This window comes from Protopterus annectens, chromosome 1.part1 (genome assembly GCF_019279795.1).
Source record: "Protopterus annectens isolate FY-2018-M chromosome 1.part1, PAN1.0, whole genome shotgun sequence".
In the NCBI taxonomy this organism is placed as follows: domain Eukaryota; kingdom Metazoa; phylum Chordata; order Ceratodontiformes; family Protopteridae; genus Protopterus; species Protopterus annectens.
Genome location: NC_056726.1, coordinates 501,225,602 through 501,241,507, shown reverse-complemented (window position 1 = coordinate 501,241,507; position 15,906 = coordinate 501,225,602). Strand labels below are relative to the sequence as shown.

The window sequence follows — 15,906 nt, the reverse complement described above, 5'->3', positions numbered from 1 at the left end:
GGAAATTCCTGAAAACTTTATAGTTATTAAAACCATTTATCAAACACTCCAGGCTTCTGTCTTCACCAATGGTCTCCTACTAAAGCTATTCCCATTGCAGACAGATACATGACAAGGCTGTTCCCTTTCTCCATTCCTTTTAATTCCAGTTATTGAACTGCAAAACAGACTTCTCAATATCTCTCCTACCCTCCACATTACTGAAACTGAAGCACTAATGTTTTCTGATGACTGTGTGATCCTTACCAGGGCCCTACTTCAGGATATTCCGTGCATTAATGCATTAACAAATTATTGGATAACTCAGTAGAATCCTCAGGTCTAAGAGTTAATGTACCAAAAACTGAACTACTTCCAATTAACTATGCAGCTAAAAGTCTCAGTCACTCTTTGGAATATCCCTCTGTTTTGGAATTCATCCTCATTACTTGAGTATAAACCTTCATCCAAATAGTCAAATGATGCTAACAATCAAACACAATTTTCATACGGTTCACTCTTGGAGATGACTGCATTTTTCTTTGCCAAGCAATATAATGACAGCTAAGATGTTTGTATCAACTCTCCTCTTCTATGTATTTATACATATTCTATCTCCACCTACACAACATTTACTTATAAAAAAATCAGTTGTTTGTCTTATAAAAAATCAGTAATTACTGGAAAATATTTTTGAATGGTAAAAGAGAGAAGGACAAGCAGCAAGTATAGTCCTGACTCAGATTTCAGTGTTAGGAATCCCTGACTGTGGGAATTACTCCAGGGCTTTCCAACTTTCAAGCCTTTTATTTCTGGATCACGATAATTTTGGCCAGATGAGCAACATTAGAAGATAAAATACTGAACTTAATCACTTCATGGGGGGTTAAGTTGGTATGCCAATTCCTTAATAAAGCACCTTAAAATATAATTTTGTATATCAACATCCCTAAAGGCACTATCGAAATACTTTCAATGGTCAGAAATGTGGGGCTCAGATATACCCTTATGGGGTAACCCACATTTTATTTTTGACAAATTTCCCATTATAAATCCTGAGTGGGACAGAAAAGGTTTAAGATGACTTTTTTGGCCTCACCATCACAACAGGACAATGTTGCCTCTAGAGTTGTGTAGGGCTTAGGGCCACACGGAGTATACTGAGGCCATCGTTTTGAACATTTTTACAGCTTTGTCACATTACAGGCTCCCCTTTATGGCACACATACCATTTGATCCAAACCCATTACAAATTTCTAACACTATGCTCTCCCCTAATATTCATATGATAACCAAATCTACGGCTTATTCTATGTACCAAACTCTCCTTTCTGCTTTCTATATAGTTGTGGCCCTCTAGCATTAGTACACATCAACCCACTGTGCTCCTTAACACCTTTCTAATAAATATTAAAAATCAAACAGCACTTCCCTACATATTTGAGAAAATAATATTGCTAACACATAACAGCTATTGGAAATCAGCCACTAGTTTGCAAAGCAATTTGTGGAGAGTATTCCCTGTCAGTAATGTGGATTCCTTAATCATATCGCTAGCTATGAACTTTGGGACTGATCCCAAATCATCAGATTGTTGGTTATGGCCAGGTCGCGCTTAATCCACATTTCAAGAGAAACATTTCCTTGCTCTAAACCAAGATTACGGGCTGCTTTTTTCAAGCAACCCCAATATACAGGGGCACCTTTTGATGTTCTGGATACAGCAACTTTCGGTAAAACCCTATATTACCTTAACTTGGAAAACTTCCTCTCTCCTCTCCAAGGGGAAGCTCTCCTTTTAGATTGTTGGCAGAGGCCACATGCTTTTAAGGCAATCCCTTAAACTCAACATTTTCAAAATAAAGGAAAAAATACCTCCCTGCTGACTATCCTGGTGGTTTATCACCACCTGACTTCCAAATGTGCACTGGCTTCCTTCCACCTCTCTAACAGTTAACTGTGTATCCTGGGCAACCTTCCCGACATATTCTATCAATTTCTATAACTCTCTTGGATCATCAGTGATTCTCACTCCATTCTGAAGGAACATATGGCAGAGTAAATCAATTTAACTCTGACAGTCTCATGTCTCACTAAATTTTATGTTTGGATAGAATGCAGCTCTGTTCCTCTGCATGACCACTGAATAATCCTGTCAATAAATATCCTGCTCACACCACACTGCCATTTAATCCCCAGTTTCCACAGAATAGATAGCACTGTTTCTTTCATTCTGTGCCTTTGAAACATAACAATTATCTAACAGGGAGTTTTTGTGTAACTAGAGGACCAAGGCGTTCGGTACACACTCTCAGTTTCTATGTCCACTTCCAGCAAGGCAGTCCAATTGCACAATTCCTTGCCTCAAGACCCTCTGGCATGCTGCTACATCTTATGGAGCCATACCAGAAGTCCCCATTACTGTACATTATTTTATTCATAAGTATACACAATGGATCTGCAAGCACGGCTGGACTACCCCAGTTAACAAATGAAAATAAATAAATAAAAAAATACATTTTAGACATTTTGAAGTAGTAGTGGATGGAGAAGGAAAAACAAACACGACTTCTACACACTTTCAGCAGCAGCAGTTTTACTCTACTGTTCCTTTCAATCCCTCATGGGTCTGACTCTTCTGCCCTTATTGTATGAAGTGGCTCCAACTCCAAAGCCACTTCTAGTGTTGGGCATGACTGTGAGGTAGGGTATTAGAAACTTGTCCTTACAGCAGTACTTAAGAAAAGTCTTCTGCACCCCCCCCCCCAAATGATGTGCAGAACTCACATGCCTGGATTAACCTACTATCAGTTCTTGAGGTTAGGTAGTACTGCATTCAGCTCTGCATCCAGCTACATCTCCAGAGGAGTGTCAGTCTCATGCAAACACACACTTCATTAGTGTCACAGTTTACTAAATAAGCAAGTCAGTATGGCAGACACTTCTAGACTAATGAAAGCAGTAAATGACAGATGTTTATGTAAAAAAGAAACACACTTTATTACCTATTTACAGGGCAGTCCTTTCTAACAAAAGGTTAAGTGCAGATGAGCTGCACAGAAAGCAAGGCAGCAGAAATTGCAAACCAGTGTTTTTGTATTTGTAAATGTCTGCTATGGCAGTATAAAAACACATTGATGCATTTGCAAATACAGCAATTACTGTAAGTGTATTAAACAGCCAAAGAATATTTAGCCAGTAACTGTATGAAATAAAATATATAATAAACATAAGGTGTTTAAAAAACAAACACACAAATCAAAGGTGCAAGACCCTGTTTGCCAGTATGACAAAACATATCTCCCAAGTACAGTGTTTAAAAATAATGTTTATAAACAAAAAAACCCAAATGCTAGTGCACATTAAATTAGCTAAAAAACACATCTGTTTCTCCCATAAAGCTTTACTGCCCCTTTAACACTAGCAACACTCCAACTTGCTAATGTTCATAGCAGCAAAATACATTATCCTTTTGGCATTTTACAAAATTAAATTATTGAATAAAAATATAAATTTGTTTCATAAAACTATGTTCATACAGTAGTAATTCAGTTAAGCAAGCTTAAAAATACACACATACATACACATAAAAAATGGTTCAGAACCAGAATAAAAACTCAAAACAAAACAGTACTTTAAACGTTGCCAATTTTGAATATTCACAATCTTATTAAATATGTTGGTTTGTAGTAATGCTTTACTGCTATTTTGTACTTTATCAGTGCAATTCAGTTAACTATATTACATCAGTTATTGAGTACCTGCTCTAATAATATTCCTTATACAAAACCACAGGGAAAAACAATACTGGTAAAGTCTGCTCGTTTTCCAAAACAAGTCAGAAAAAATAATTGCAAACATAAAAAGTATGCAGTATAAATTCTGATTTTTCTTAATAAAGCTCTTAACAAGAAACCGAATGAAATGTATTACCTAACAATTTAGGTAAAAAAATGCTGCTTGTCAAGAATTCAGTTTAGTCAGACGAAACTCAACGAGAATATGCTCAGTGAAGAAAAAAACATTTGTGCGCTGCTCCCAACTGTTGTACCACAACAAAAATGATCTCCCATTCATGAAAGTTTCATGTAGAGGAAATGTTGATCACAAGTCAAAGTGTTTCATAAAATGTAATGCTGATCATGAAACTTTTATATAACCAATGTCCTATTAGAAAATGTCTTTATGTATTTTCGTGCTTGTTCGGTTACAATCATCTGATCTTCTGTCTTTCCACATGTTACAGCTTCCCAATTATTGCTAAGCTGTAAGAAATACAAGGCCAGTTACTAAATTACCAACCAGGTAGTTTGCTAAAATAAGCCATTAATATCAATGCTTCTGCTACAAGAATACTAAAGCACACACACACAGTATCCAAAATGTAACACACTTGTGTGGCATTTCTGTTACACAGCTATGATTTTTCTATTGTCTGTAACAAAATCAATTAGTACACATTTGATATAAACAATACCTGAACAGTATATCATAAAAATACTGGAAAAAATGCTCAAACAGAAAATGCACTTAGTGCTGGTAACATGAACAGTACAACCATCATGTACAGTTGTCTTAAGACAGAACCATAAAAGTAAATCTTCATGGAGTGGTCACTTTAACAACAAATCATAGCATTTGGGTTTACCTACCTTACGAGTCCCTTTTTTTATCCAGTCATAATTTTTCTAAGTAATGGTGTATTCCTCTGCAATTCCCCAGCCTTGCTCTTGCCTAGTTTCTAAGGTAGATGACTTGAGACTCCCTTACACAGCCTTTATTGTTCACTATTCCATTAAGTTGATAACTCCCATCAAGAAAGGGTTATAGTAGGTATATAGGCATATGTAGGCAATGCAAAACTCAAAATGTACAGGTTCTCATGAAAGAGAAATAGTGTGTGTGTGTGTGTGTGTGTGTGTGTGTGTGTGTGTGTGTGTGTGTGTGTGTGCACGCGCACGCACTCATGCGAGAGAGAGACAACAGACAGTGCTCATGAGCATATGCTTAAAACTGCAATACTATGTCTTTTTTACATCTAATAAACAAAAACAGTCAAAAATAGCAGCACGTTTGCTAGTGTAAATAAATATATTTTATTCATATCCAAACTTATAAAGTATTATGCAGTAAGAAAATGAAATACTCTTATGCAAACCAAGTAATAAATAACAGCTAATGTGATACAAAAAACCCTGCATCCTATCAAACAAAAAAAAATTACTATCAAGAAAGAAAGCAGTTATCCTTGTCTGTAAAAGTAAAGCAAATCACTTCTCTGTTAACAACTACTGACAAATAATCCTACAAGTAAAACAGTCACTGAAACTACCATAAAAAATAGCATGAGCAACTTCCTGGAATTTCCAGAAGTAATGATACGAGATAAAACTTTGCAAAATTATCCATGAGGTTGGCTGTGAATGGAGGGTAGCCTGTTACATTCACATTTACTTGAAGACATAATGTTATGGTTAGCATCTTCTATCTTCTTCATGGAGGGCCACTGTAACCAGTAAATCATAACATTTGGCTAGATTACTAAACAGCATCAGATTTTCTGCTAGGCAGTGGATAATGGAAACATAGCTGTATGCAACAGAGTAACAATATATGCCCTGTATAACAAAATCTCAGGGACAATCAGGGTGGGGCAAACTGTCAGGAACAGATGCAACATTAAGTGCGGCAGCGACACTAATGAATGAATGCTTGGCTGAAGCTCAGTGAAATGACTGTGGTAATCTGACTGCTACAGTTTTTAGCAGCTTGCTACAGTTACTGGAGTGCAGAAGAACAGCTTTTTTTTTACTCTCAACTATGGAGTTGAGGATGTGCCAGTTGGGTATCTACAGAAGATGCAAGATAAAAGTGTGTTAACAACTTGTCCCAATAACAAATCATAAATGGTAAGATTTTCCACCTATGTAGACTGCTGTTACCAACAAAGGCATAGATTTTACGTTTCTTGTTTAGTGAGTATTAAGAAATTCCAAATAATGATGTTCTTTTAAGATGAGCAGTATGAATATACAGCTTCCAAGTCTAGCAAGTTTGATTTCTTAAGTTAAAAAAGAAGTTATGTACTCACCACAACGTTCCATGTGTGTTGTCCATCTCGCCTTCATTCTTCACTGGTTGGTTGGGTTTGGAACCGATCTTCGGTTCCGACTCGGCTGCATACAAAAGCTCAAGGTCTTCCACTGGCTCATGGCTGTATCCCTATCCCATCATGCTCCAGTAGAGCTCCTCAGATCTTGTTTGCTGATAACACCAGTTACGTAAAGGACTAATATAGCATGTTATAAAACAAAGAAGGTCAGAGAACATATTTGCCAAATGTAACCACTTGGTCCTCCAGGAGCCAAAGGGTGGGGGAAGGAGGGTGGGGTGTAAGAATGAAGACAAGATGGACAACACACATGGAATGTTATGGTGAGTACATATCTTCTCTATGTGATGTTGTCCTATCTCGCCTTCATTCTTCACTGGTTGGGACAGCGTCCCTAGCACCATATCTCCTGTGTGGCTCATGGGGGAATTCTCTTCAGAACAGTGGACCCAAAGGAGGCCATGTTCAAAGCCAAATCCACTTTGTAAAGTGTGATAAAAGGTATGAGGCCTTGCCTATGTTGCAGCAGCACAAATGGTATTAATTGGTAGTCTAGCTTGAAAGGCAGAAGTTGCTATGGCTTTCGTAGAATGACCCTTGACTTTATAGGGAAGATCTTTGTTGCTAGACTTGTGTATAAAAGTAATACAACCTGATAGCCATTTTGAAATTGTGACCTTGGATACTTGACTTCTAAAAATGAAACATAACTGGTCAGACTTTCTGAAGTCCTTTCTCCTGTGTAAGTAGAAACGTTACTGTCTATGTACATCCAGTTGGTGAAGCATATATTCTGCCTTGTTGCCATATTTGGGAAAAAACACTGGTAATTCTATGGACTGATTTAAATTAGACTCTGTGTATACTTTTGGTAGGAAGGATGGATTTGTTCCCAGGGATACTCTATCTTTGTGGAAAAACATGTAGGGTGGCTTTATTGATATGTAAAGGGGTCTTTATTGATAATGCTTGTAGATCTGAAACCCTTCTAGCAGAAGTGAGGGCAATCAAAATACTTGTTTTCCATGTCAAGAACTTTAGATCACACAATGATGCAGGTTTAAAGCGGGGAAGAACCAAACAGGACAAAACAAAGTTTAGGTCCCATGGTGGTTGAGGGATCTTGATGGGTGGTCTTAACAAATTAGTGCTCTTCAGGAAGGCTTTGCATAGTCTGTGAGACATCAGATGTGGGGCTAAATCACTTATATGAAAATTACATACTGCTGCTAACGGGACACTGACGGTAGCTGCAGCTGGGCCTTCATTAAATAGCTGTGTTAGAAATCCAGGGATAGAACTTATAGGAGCAGAAAAGGGATCAATGTGGTTACTTAATGCCCAGGAAGAAAATCTTTTCCATTTACTCATATAGAGTCTTCCTGTAGAAGCCTTATGACATGAGATCAAGATATGTTTCACAGGAGGAGGCTATATATGGAATCGGAGCAGCCAAGCTGTCAATTTGAGGGTCTGAATAGAGGGGTGAAGCGTTCCCGACATACGAGCCAGAAGGTCTGAAACTGGGTCCAGAACCAACGGCTCCTCTGGAAGATGAGGCCAAAGGAAGGGGAACCACATTTGACAAGGCCAGTATGGGGCGATGAGAATCAGCTTGCTTCCAAATGAGCTGGCTTTCTGAAGAACTTTGGGTATCAAGGGAAAGGGAGAAAAGGCATACAGGAGACCTGAGGGCCAACTGTGTACAAGTGCATCACTCGGTGAGTCTCCCGGAGGGGGGATCAGGACAAATAGCTGATGCAGTTGGCATTCATGGATGTGGCAAAAAGGTCACAGCAAGGCAGGCCCCATTTGCTGAAAATCATCTCTGCTATGTCTTCTTTTAGAAACCACTCGTGTTTCATCAGAATCACTCTGCTGAGTTTGTCTGCTATCATGTTGGATTTCCAATGATGTCTGCTGCTATCAGAAAGTGTTGGAAGGACATCGTCCATTGCCATACTCTCAGGGCCTCTTGACAAAGGGGGAAGGACCTGGTCTCTCTCCTTGTTTATGTACCAGATGACTGACATGTTGTCTGTCTGTACTGCAATTGTTCCCAGCAGGAGAGAGTCCTGAAGTGCTTGCAACGCCAAAAGCACTGCTCTCATTTCTAGGACATTGATGTGCAAATGGGTCACCTGATCCTGCCAAGTGCCTTGGACCGTCCTTCCCAGATAATGATCCCCCCACCCTATCTGGGAGGCATCTGTGGTTACTGTAGCTAAAGGCTGTGGAGGGACAAAGGGTTGACCTGATGTCACATGAGTGGAGTAAAGCCACCAGCAATGGTCTCTCTTGTAGGACTCTTTATCAGAATTTTGTGAGACATGGGTAATTCCTGTAACGACTACTGAGTGAACAGTAGCCATTGCAGAATTCTCATGTGCATGCAATCAAATGGAACTAGGTATACTGCTGCTGCCATGGTTTCCAAGACCTTTAGAACTGTCCTTGTCTGCACTCTTTTCTTGGAGAGCAGGTTTAAGACGTGATGTCATAGAACTAAAACTCTTTCTGGAGGAAGTTTTGCCATAATTTTTGTTGTGTCTAAATCTACCAGTATACAAACGATACATTGAGATGGCAACAAGGCAGATTTTTTGTAATTTATTGTGATTCCCAGGGTTGAGCAGAGAAGTAGAGTGGTGTCTCTTGCTTTTAGTAGTAGATGCTTGGTAGTGGTGGTTAGGAGCCAGTCGCCCAAATATAGAAACACTCGGATTCCTAGATATCTCAAGTGAGCCGTGACCACTGCCATGCACTTGGTGAGCACTCTGGGGGCTGTAGTGAGACCAAAGGACAGAGCTCAAAATTGGTAATGACTGGCTCCCAGCTGAAAGCGCAAATGTCTCCTGGATGGCCTGCCCATTTTTATGTGGTAGTATGCATGCTGAAGGTCTATAGAACACATCCAATTGTCTTTTCCCAGAAAGGGAAAAAATCGACTGTAGTGTTACCATCCGGAACTTTGTCTTTCTTACTGATTCGTTTAATAAACTGAGATCCAATATTGGCCTCCAGTCCCCTGTTGTCTTTGGCACTAAAAAGAACCTTGAGTAAGTTGCAGATCCTATCTGGTCTATGGGGACTCTTTGGATGACTCTTTTGTCCAGCAACTTTTGAATTTCTAAAATTGCCAGTTCCCTCTGACTGGGCAGAAAGTTCAGGGTGTTCTTTATGTTTGGGACGAGAAGGGAGAAGGGTATAGAGTACGCATCTGATATGATACTTTGTACCCATTTTTCTTTTGTTATTTTCAGCCAGGCTTCTGGGTACAAAGATAAGAGACCTCCAACTGCCTCCAGAGATAGACAGATGGGCCTCCCTTCAGGAGTGCTGAAAGGGCCTACCACAGAATGAATCCCCATCACCCTAACTTTGCAGACATCCTATGCCATGTGGACAGCATCTCCCATTACCATTTCCCCCTCTGCCCCTGGGGAAAGAATCACTACATCTGTCTTGAAAAGCTCTCTGGGATTATCGGAACCACATTTTTCCTCCCTTTTGATCTTTTGGATAAGGTCTAGAAGGTAGCAAAAAAAGGACTCCTACGGCAGAGAGAGTTTTTCCTTCATGTTCACACCTGGTTAGTGTGCCCTTGACTTTTGGCCCGAACAAGGACGAGCCACTGAAGGGGGCATTAATAAAGGAAGATTTAAAAGGCTCCACAAAGTCACACAAGCGGATCCAGGAATGTCTCCTTAGGGAAATTCCTGTACCTGCTGCTCTGCTTGCTTCATCTTCTGCATAAGAAATGAGCCTCATGGAGGAGTTAATCACAGAGTTTAAGGTGGAGAGCTGAGAGGAAACTTTGTCTGACATGCTTGCAGCTAGTGTACCTTGCAGAGTATCTCCCAGCTCCTTTAGATCACTTTGTAGCCTAGTAAAGTGCTTCAGACAATTCAGCGATCTGAGTGCAAATGTCACTGAAGAAAAGTGCGCTTCCCACATCTGTCCATCTTATGAGACTCCTTGTTCGACGGACGGACAGATGAGGATGTCTCAGAAAGTTTCTTTTTTGGTGGCTGCTATCACCACCACAGCATCTACTGGAACATCCTTAGTGAGAAAGTCTTTGTCTGAAGGAGTTGTGATAAACTTGTATGGCCTCTGGTGGGACAGGTTCCACTGTGTCTGAAGACTACCATGCCTTTCGACTAACTAATTCCATAAGCTTGTTGAAAGGCGGAGTCACCCAAGTGGCTGAAGGGTGAGACCCAAAGGCCTTCAAGTATACAGACACCTCCTCAGAAGGGTTGATGGACTTCTAGCCGCCTTTCTGCTTAAGCATTTCCAGGATGTCTGCAAAGGAAACTTCCTCAGAGGGCAACCGTGGGGACCCTTCTGACTCATCGAGGTCTGTATCAGAAGTGACTGACTCCTCTGGGGTGTCTAAATGTTTCCTCTTGCAAAGCCTCTTACGATGGATCTTTTCAGAAGGGTATTCTGGAGAGGTTTCGGAAGAGGAATTCACCTGATAGGGTATCCTCAGGCCTAGGGTCTCCGTGTGTCTGTGGATGGTGTGGTGCTGGGACAGACGCCAGTGCCTTTCGGGGAAGAATGATAGGACCTAAGAGTGGAGCGGTCTGTGGAGACAGCACTCTCCTCATCAGCTTGAAAGCCCCCCTCTCCTAATCCGATGATACCCCCAAGAGCTAGAAGGGATCCCCGGAACCAAGGGTTTGGCTATGAGGCTGATGTAGGAGCTGAGCGCACCTGCGCCGAAGCCCAGATAGGAAGATTCGGATCTGACAAATGTCTGATCCGACTCCCCTCCCTGGAGCCAACCGGAGAGCATTGGCTCCTAGACTCCTCAAGTTCAGACGGATCTGAGTATGTTGGAGCAGATGTCGGGCCCAAAGAACCCGTAATAGGTCTTGGTGCCAATGGTTCCACAAATTTCAAGTGAATAACAAGTCTTAGTATAAAGTAACACCATTAAAAAAACAAAAATGACATGAATAAATATGTAAATGGACAACACTCAACACTTTGAAACTTAATATTGTGAAACTCTGAACTTTAAGGAACTTACTGAAAACCTGTAGTAATGTAGCAAATGTACTGATTAGCACCACTGCCTCACAATGCTTGTCATTCAGCTAGGTTGTCTTTCATGAGAAGGAGGTACCCCAAGAGTGATTAAAAACAAAAATGTCAGTTTTATTGTTTATATGATTCAGTTTTACCAACACAGTTATGACATTCCATTCAGTGGTAACTAGGTCCTTCCCATGTACAAAACGTATCAGGAGGCGCTATACAAAAGACAGAGAGGTATTTTTAACTAATGTATGGTAGTGGGTGAAGAAGAATAAAGCTATTAAGTTATTTCCTGAAGTCCACAGGTCCAGGGATTGATTTCCTCAGCCTCCATTTCCTAGCTATGTGAGTCTGAGCAAGCCACTTAACCAAACAGTCCTTCCAGACTAGGTCTGAAAAAAGTCCATGGAGATCAGTTTTCTACCCTGGTTGACAAATACAAATAAAATAAGTGCAGTCTAGATATGTCTGTATTTCTATGGAAAATACAGTCTATGGAAAAATACATCGTGTTTTTTGTTATTTGTCATTCTCTCTCCAAGGACCTGTTATCTACATCATAATGCTTCACACAGCTGATTCACTTCTGTTACAGAATTGCTGTACTATACGGACTATGCTTTTTATCTTTGTCTTTGTTCCAAAATGCTATGTGAATCATTTAATCATTGGTTCTCCAGTTAACCACTTAATAGATTTCAATGTGACAGGGGAGCTGTGGACCCTTTCCCAGTACTCACTGAATGGAAGGCAGATAAATTTCTTTCTGGATTGGGATGTCAGCCTACTGTAGGACACACACACATGCACCCCCTACCGTATCAGCAAACTGAACAGTCACCAGTTCACCTATAGCATGCCTTTGGGATGTAAGAAACTGGAGCAGGCAAAATGCTATGCAGATCAGAAGATAACAGGAAATACAAGCAACTGAGTTGCAAAACCAGTTATGCCTTGCCAACAACCACCATCATGCTGTACCCCCTTCTCAAGAATGGCAAAGTCATTCAGCCCTGGAATAAATTTATGGGTACCCATCATACCTCTCAGCTGTCCAGGTTTTTGCAGAATGTCCAGATTTTTGTCTCAACTTTGGGCTGTTCCTCATAAAATTTGTGGTTTTCTGGTCTATCACTGGGATGATATGCAAACTGAAGTAATTAAATAATTACATACATTTAAGTTTCAGACTTCAAATCCTTCAGAAAAAAAGATGTTATGTACTTACTATAATGTTCCATCTGGGTTGTTGACCTTCATTCATTCTTGATGAATGGGACTCTGTTCCGATCCTTGGAATAGGCTTGACCATTACACAGTTCGCTCCAGCCAAAACAATCTCTCGAGCTAAGACTCTAACCACAATGCCCCTCTCTCCATTACCTCACATGGAGTTTGCAGCCTAATAACACATTAGAAGAACAGTTATACAAGGTAGAAGCCGTGTCCAACATGAAACCTATAGGTTCCTAGAACAACTGTCCAATCATCCAGAAATCTGTAGGAGGGGAAGGAGGGTGTGATCTCAAGAATGAATGAAGATCAACAACACAGATGGAATGTTACGGTAAGTACATAACTTCTTTATCTGATGTTGTCAATCTTCATTCATTCTTGACGAACGGGACAAAGTCCCCAGCTACTTTAGGTCCTGGGTGGCCTTATGGAAGGATATTCTTGAGAACCATAGAGCCAAAGGATGCTCTTCCCCTGGAGACCATATCCACTTTGTAATGAGTGATAAAGGTATGTGGAGTAGCCCATGTTGCAGCTGCACATATCTTATCCATGGACGCCCTGGAGTGGGAAACAGCTGACGTGGCTATTGATCTGGTGGAATGAGCTTTTACAAGTACAGATAACTTGTGGTTATGATTATAAATGAAGGTAACAATCTCTTAGCATCCTGATAAGGTAACTTTTGAGATAGGTTTTCTTAAAGTCAGACCTGAAAAGGACAGAAATAACTGGTCCGATTTTCTAGAGTCTTTGGTCTTGTCAAGGGAGAAATGCAACTGTCTATGAACAGCCAGTAAATGCAAGCAATATTCACCTTTATTGGAGAAACTGAGGAAGAAAATGGGCATATCGATAGTTTGATTAATATTAGATTATGAGACCACCTTAGGAAGAAGGGAAGGGTTGTTTCTCAACAAAACCCTATCCTTATGAAAAATCAAATAAGGTGGGTTTGACAAATAATGCTTGAATTTCAGAAACTCTCCTGGCAGAAGTAATGGCCACTAGAAAAAAAGTTTCCACAACAGAAATTTGAGATGGTAAGTCTCTGCTGGTTCAAAGGGTGAGAGTACCAGAGATGGTAAAACCAGGATCAGATCCCATGGAGCTATAGGGTCCATGAATGGGGGCTTTAGACACAAGGCACCTTTAAGAAAAACTTTGCATAAACTATGGGAAACTGAAGAATGATCATCGTAGCCATTGTGGAAATCAGAAATGGTTGCTAACTGAACTTTAATGGTGGAAGCAGAAGTTCCTTGATTAAAAAGGGAAGCTAAAAATTCCAAAACTTTGTCAACAGGGACCAAAAAGGGGTCTAGATTATTTGTAAGGGCCCAAATTGAAAATCTCTTCCATTTGCTACGATAATATTTCCTGGTAGATGAATTATGAAACGCCAGAAGTATTTTTTGTACTGAGGAAGCATTATTACTCTGCCTGGCAACTAATGGAATTGGAGGAACCAAGCTGTCAGCTTGAAACTGTGAAGGTTGGGATGCACCAGTCCCTGTGGATAAGATAGCAAGTCTGGAACTGGGTCCAGAATCCATGGACGGTGAATCAGGTGAGGCCAAAAAAGGGGAACCAGACTTGTCAGGGCTAAAAAGGTGCAATGAGGATCACTTTGCTTCTCAACCTTTGGCCTTTCTTCAAGAGGAAAGGGGAGAAAGGTGCAGAAAAGTCTTGCGGGCCAATCGAGAAGGACAGCGTCTCTCGGGGACTCCCTCTGAGGGGACATTACGGCAAAACAGCTGCTGCATCTGTTGTTCATTGGGGAAGCAAAGAGGTTGCAGCAAGGCTGGCACCATTGACGAAAAATTTTTATCGCCACCTTGGGATTGAGAGACCACTTGTGAGGCAGGAGAATGTATCTGCTCAGTTTGTCTGCTATCACACTGGAGCTCCCCGGGATATGCCTTACAACTAGAAAGCATTTGGAAGATATCACCCACCGCCATATCCTGAGAGCTTCCCAGCACAGGGGGGTAAGATCTGGTTCCACCCTGTTTGTTGATGTACCAAATCACTGACGTGTTGTCAGACTGAATTGCAATTGTCCCCGGAGGTAGGGCAGATTGAAAGGCTTGCAAGTCTAAGAGCACTGCCCTGAATTCTAGGACATTGATGTGCAAACTGGCCTCTTGCGAAGACCAAGTGCTTTGGACTGTTCTTCTCAAACAATGCCCCACCACCCGATCTGAGGCGTACATGGTCACTGTGGCCTTGGGCTGAGAGGCAGTAAAGGGACAGCCCAAAAGAATTTCTTCTGACTGCATCCACCAGGATAGGTCCTTCTTGCAGCGACTTGTTATTAAAATGGGATAAGTTATCGGATGTGTTTGGATGGAACATTGTGCAGCGAACAGCCATTGAAGTAGCCTCATGTGAAACCTTGCCAGAGGTACTACGGTAATGGTTGCTGCCACAGACCCTAAAGCTTGGAGGACAAGAAGAGCGAGGACTTTTTCTTTGGCTAGGAGGAACTGTACTTGAGACCTTATCATTTTCAGTCTGTGAAAAGGGAGAGAAGCTACATAAGAGATTGTACTGAGGCGAGCTACTATAAATTCTAGGTCTTATGTTGGAGTCAGCTGGGAATTTTCTCTATTGACAGCGATGTCCAAAGAGTTGAAAAGATGCAGGATGAAATTTTTGTGGCTTGAAGCAGTAGACGCTTGGCGGGGGCAGTGAGGAGTCAGTTGTCTAAGTAAGGAGACACCCGGAATCCGTGTAGTCTCAAGTGAGCCGTGACTGCTACCATGCAATTGAACACCCTGGAGGCTGTGGTGAAACCAAAGGGCAGTACTCTGAACTGGAAATGACTAGCTCCTAGCTGAAAGCGGAGAAACCTTCTGGAGCATTTGTCCATTTTTATGTGGTAATATGTGTCTTGAAGGTCTACAGAGCACATCCAATCATTTTCCTCTAGAAAGGGAAATATACACTGAATCGTGACCATCTGGAATTTTTGCTGAACGAACTTGTTCAGAAGGCTGAGATCCAATATTGGTCTCCAGTCCTCTGTCTAAAAGAACCTTCAGTAGAATCCGGATCCTATCTGGTCTGATGGCGCTTCTTGGATGACCCTTTTTCTACAGCTTTTGAATCTCCAAGGCTGCTTGGTCCCTCTGATTGGGTGGTAAATCGGGAACTCTTCTTTGTGATCTTGGAAAAAGAATAAAGGGAATGTGATAACCTCTGGTAATGATTCTTTGCACCCAAATATCGGAAGTTATTAGTCGCCAGGCTGTCTGGTGCAGTGAAAGTCTTCCCCCCGACCTCATCCACAGGTAAGCAATTGAGCTTCCATTCAGGAGAGCTGTTAGGGTTGTCCAGAGAAGGAGTCTCTGGAGCCCTGATTTTGCAGGCCACCTCTGCCACGGGGTGGGCATCTTCCATTACAGCTCCCTCCATGCCCCGAGGGGAGCTACCACCAAGTGTGTCCTGAAAAGGCCCTTGGGACTTCTTGAACCACATCTCCCCACTCCTCTGGTTCATGGAGTAGGATCGCTGAGGAGTAAAAA

The 15,906-nt window shown here is 41.3% G+C and overlaps 1 protein-coding gene across 3 annotated transcripts in view; it reads right to left on the bottom strand.

Moving 5' to 3' along the window:
* Nucleotides 1-2,935: 2,935 nt before the first annotated feature.
* MYB (MYB proto-oncogene, transcription factor) overlaps nt 2,936-15,906 on the bottom strand; it is a 557,504-nt gene continuing 544,533 nt past the window's right edge. For all 3 annotated transcript variants that reach the window (XM_044076310.1, XM_044076317.1, XM_044076323.1), the window contains one exon: nt 2,936-4,244. In XM_044076310.1, coding sequence (XP_043932245.1) covers nt 4,131-4,244 — 114 coding nt within the window. In that variant the 3' untranslated portion in view covers nt 2,936-4,130. The remainder of the gene's footprint in view (nt 4,245-15,906) is intronic.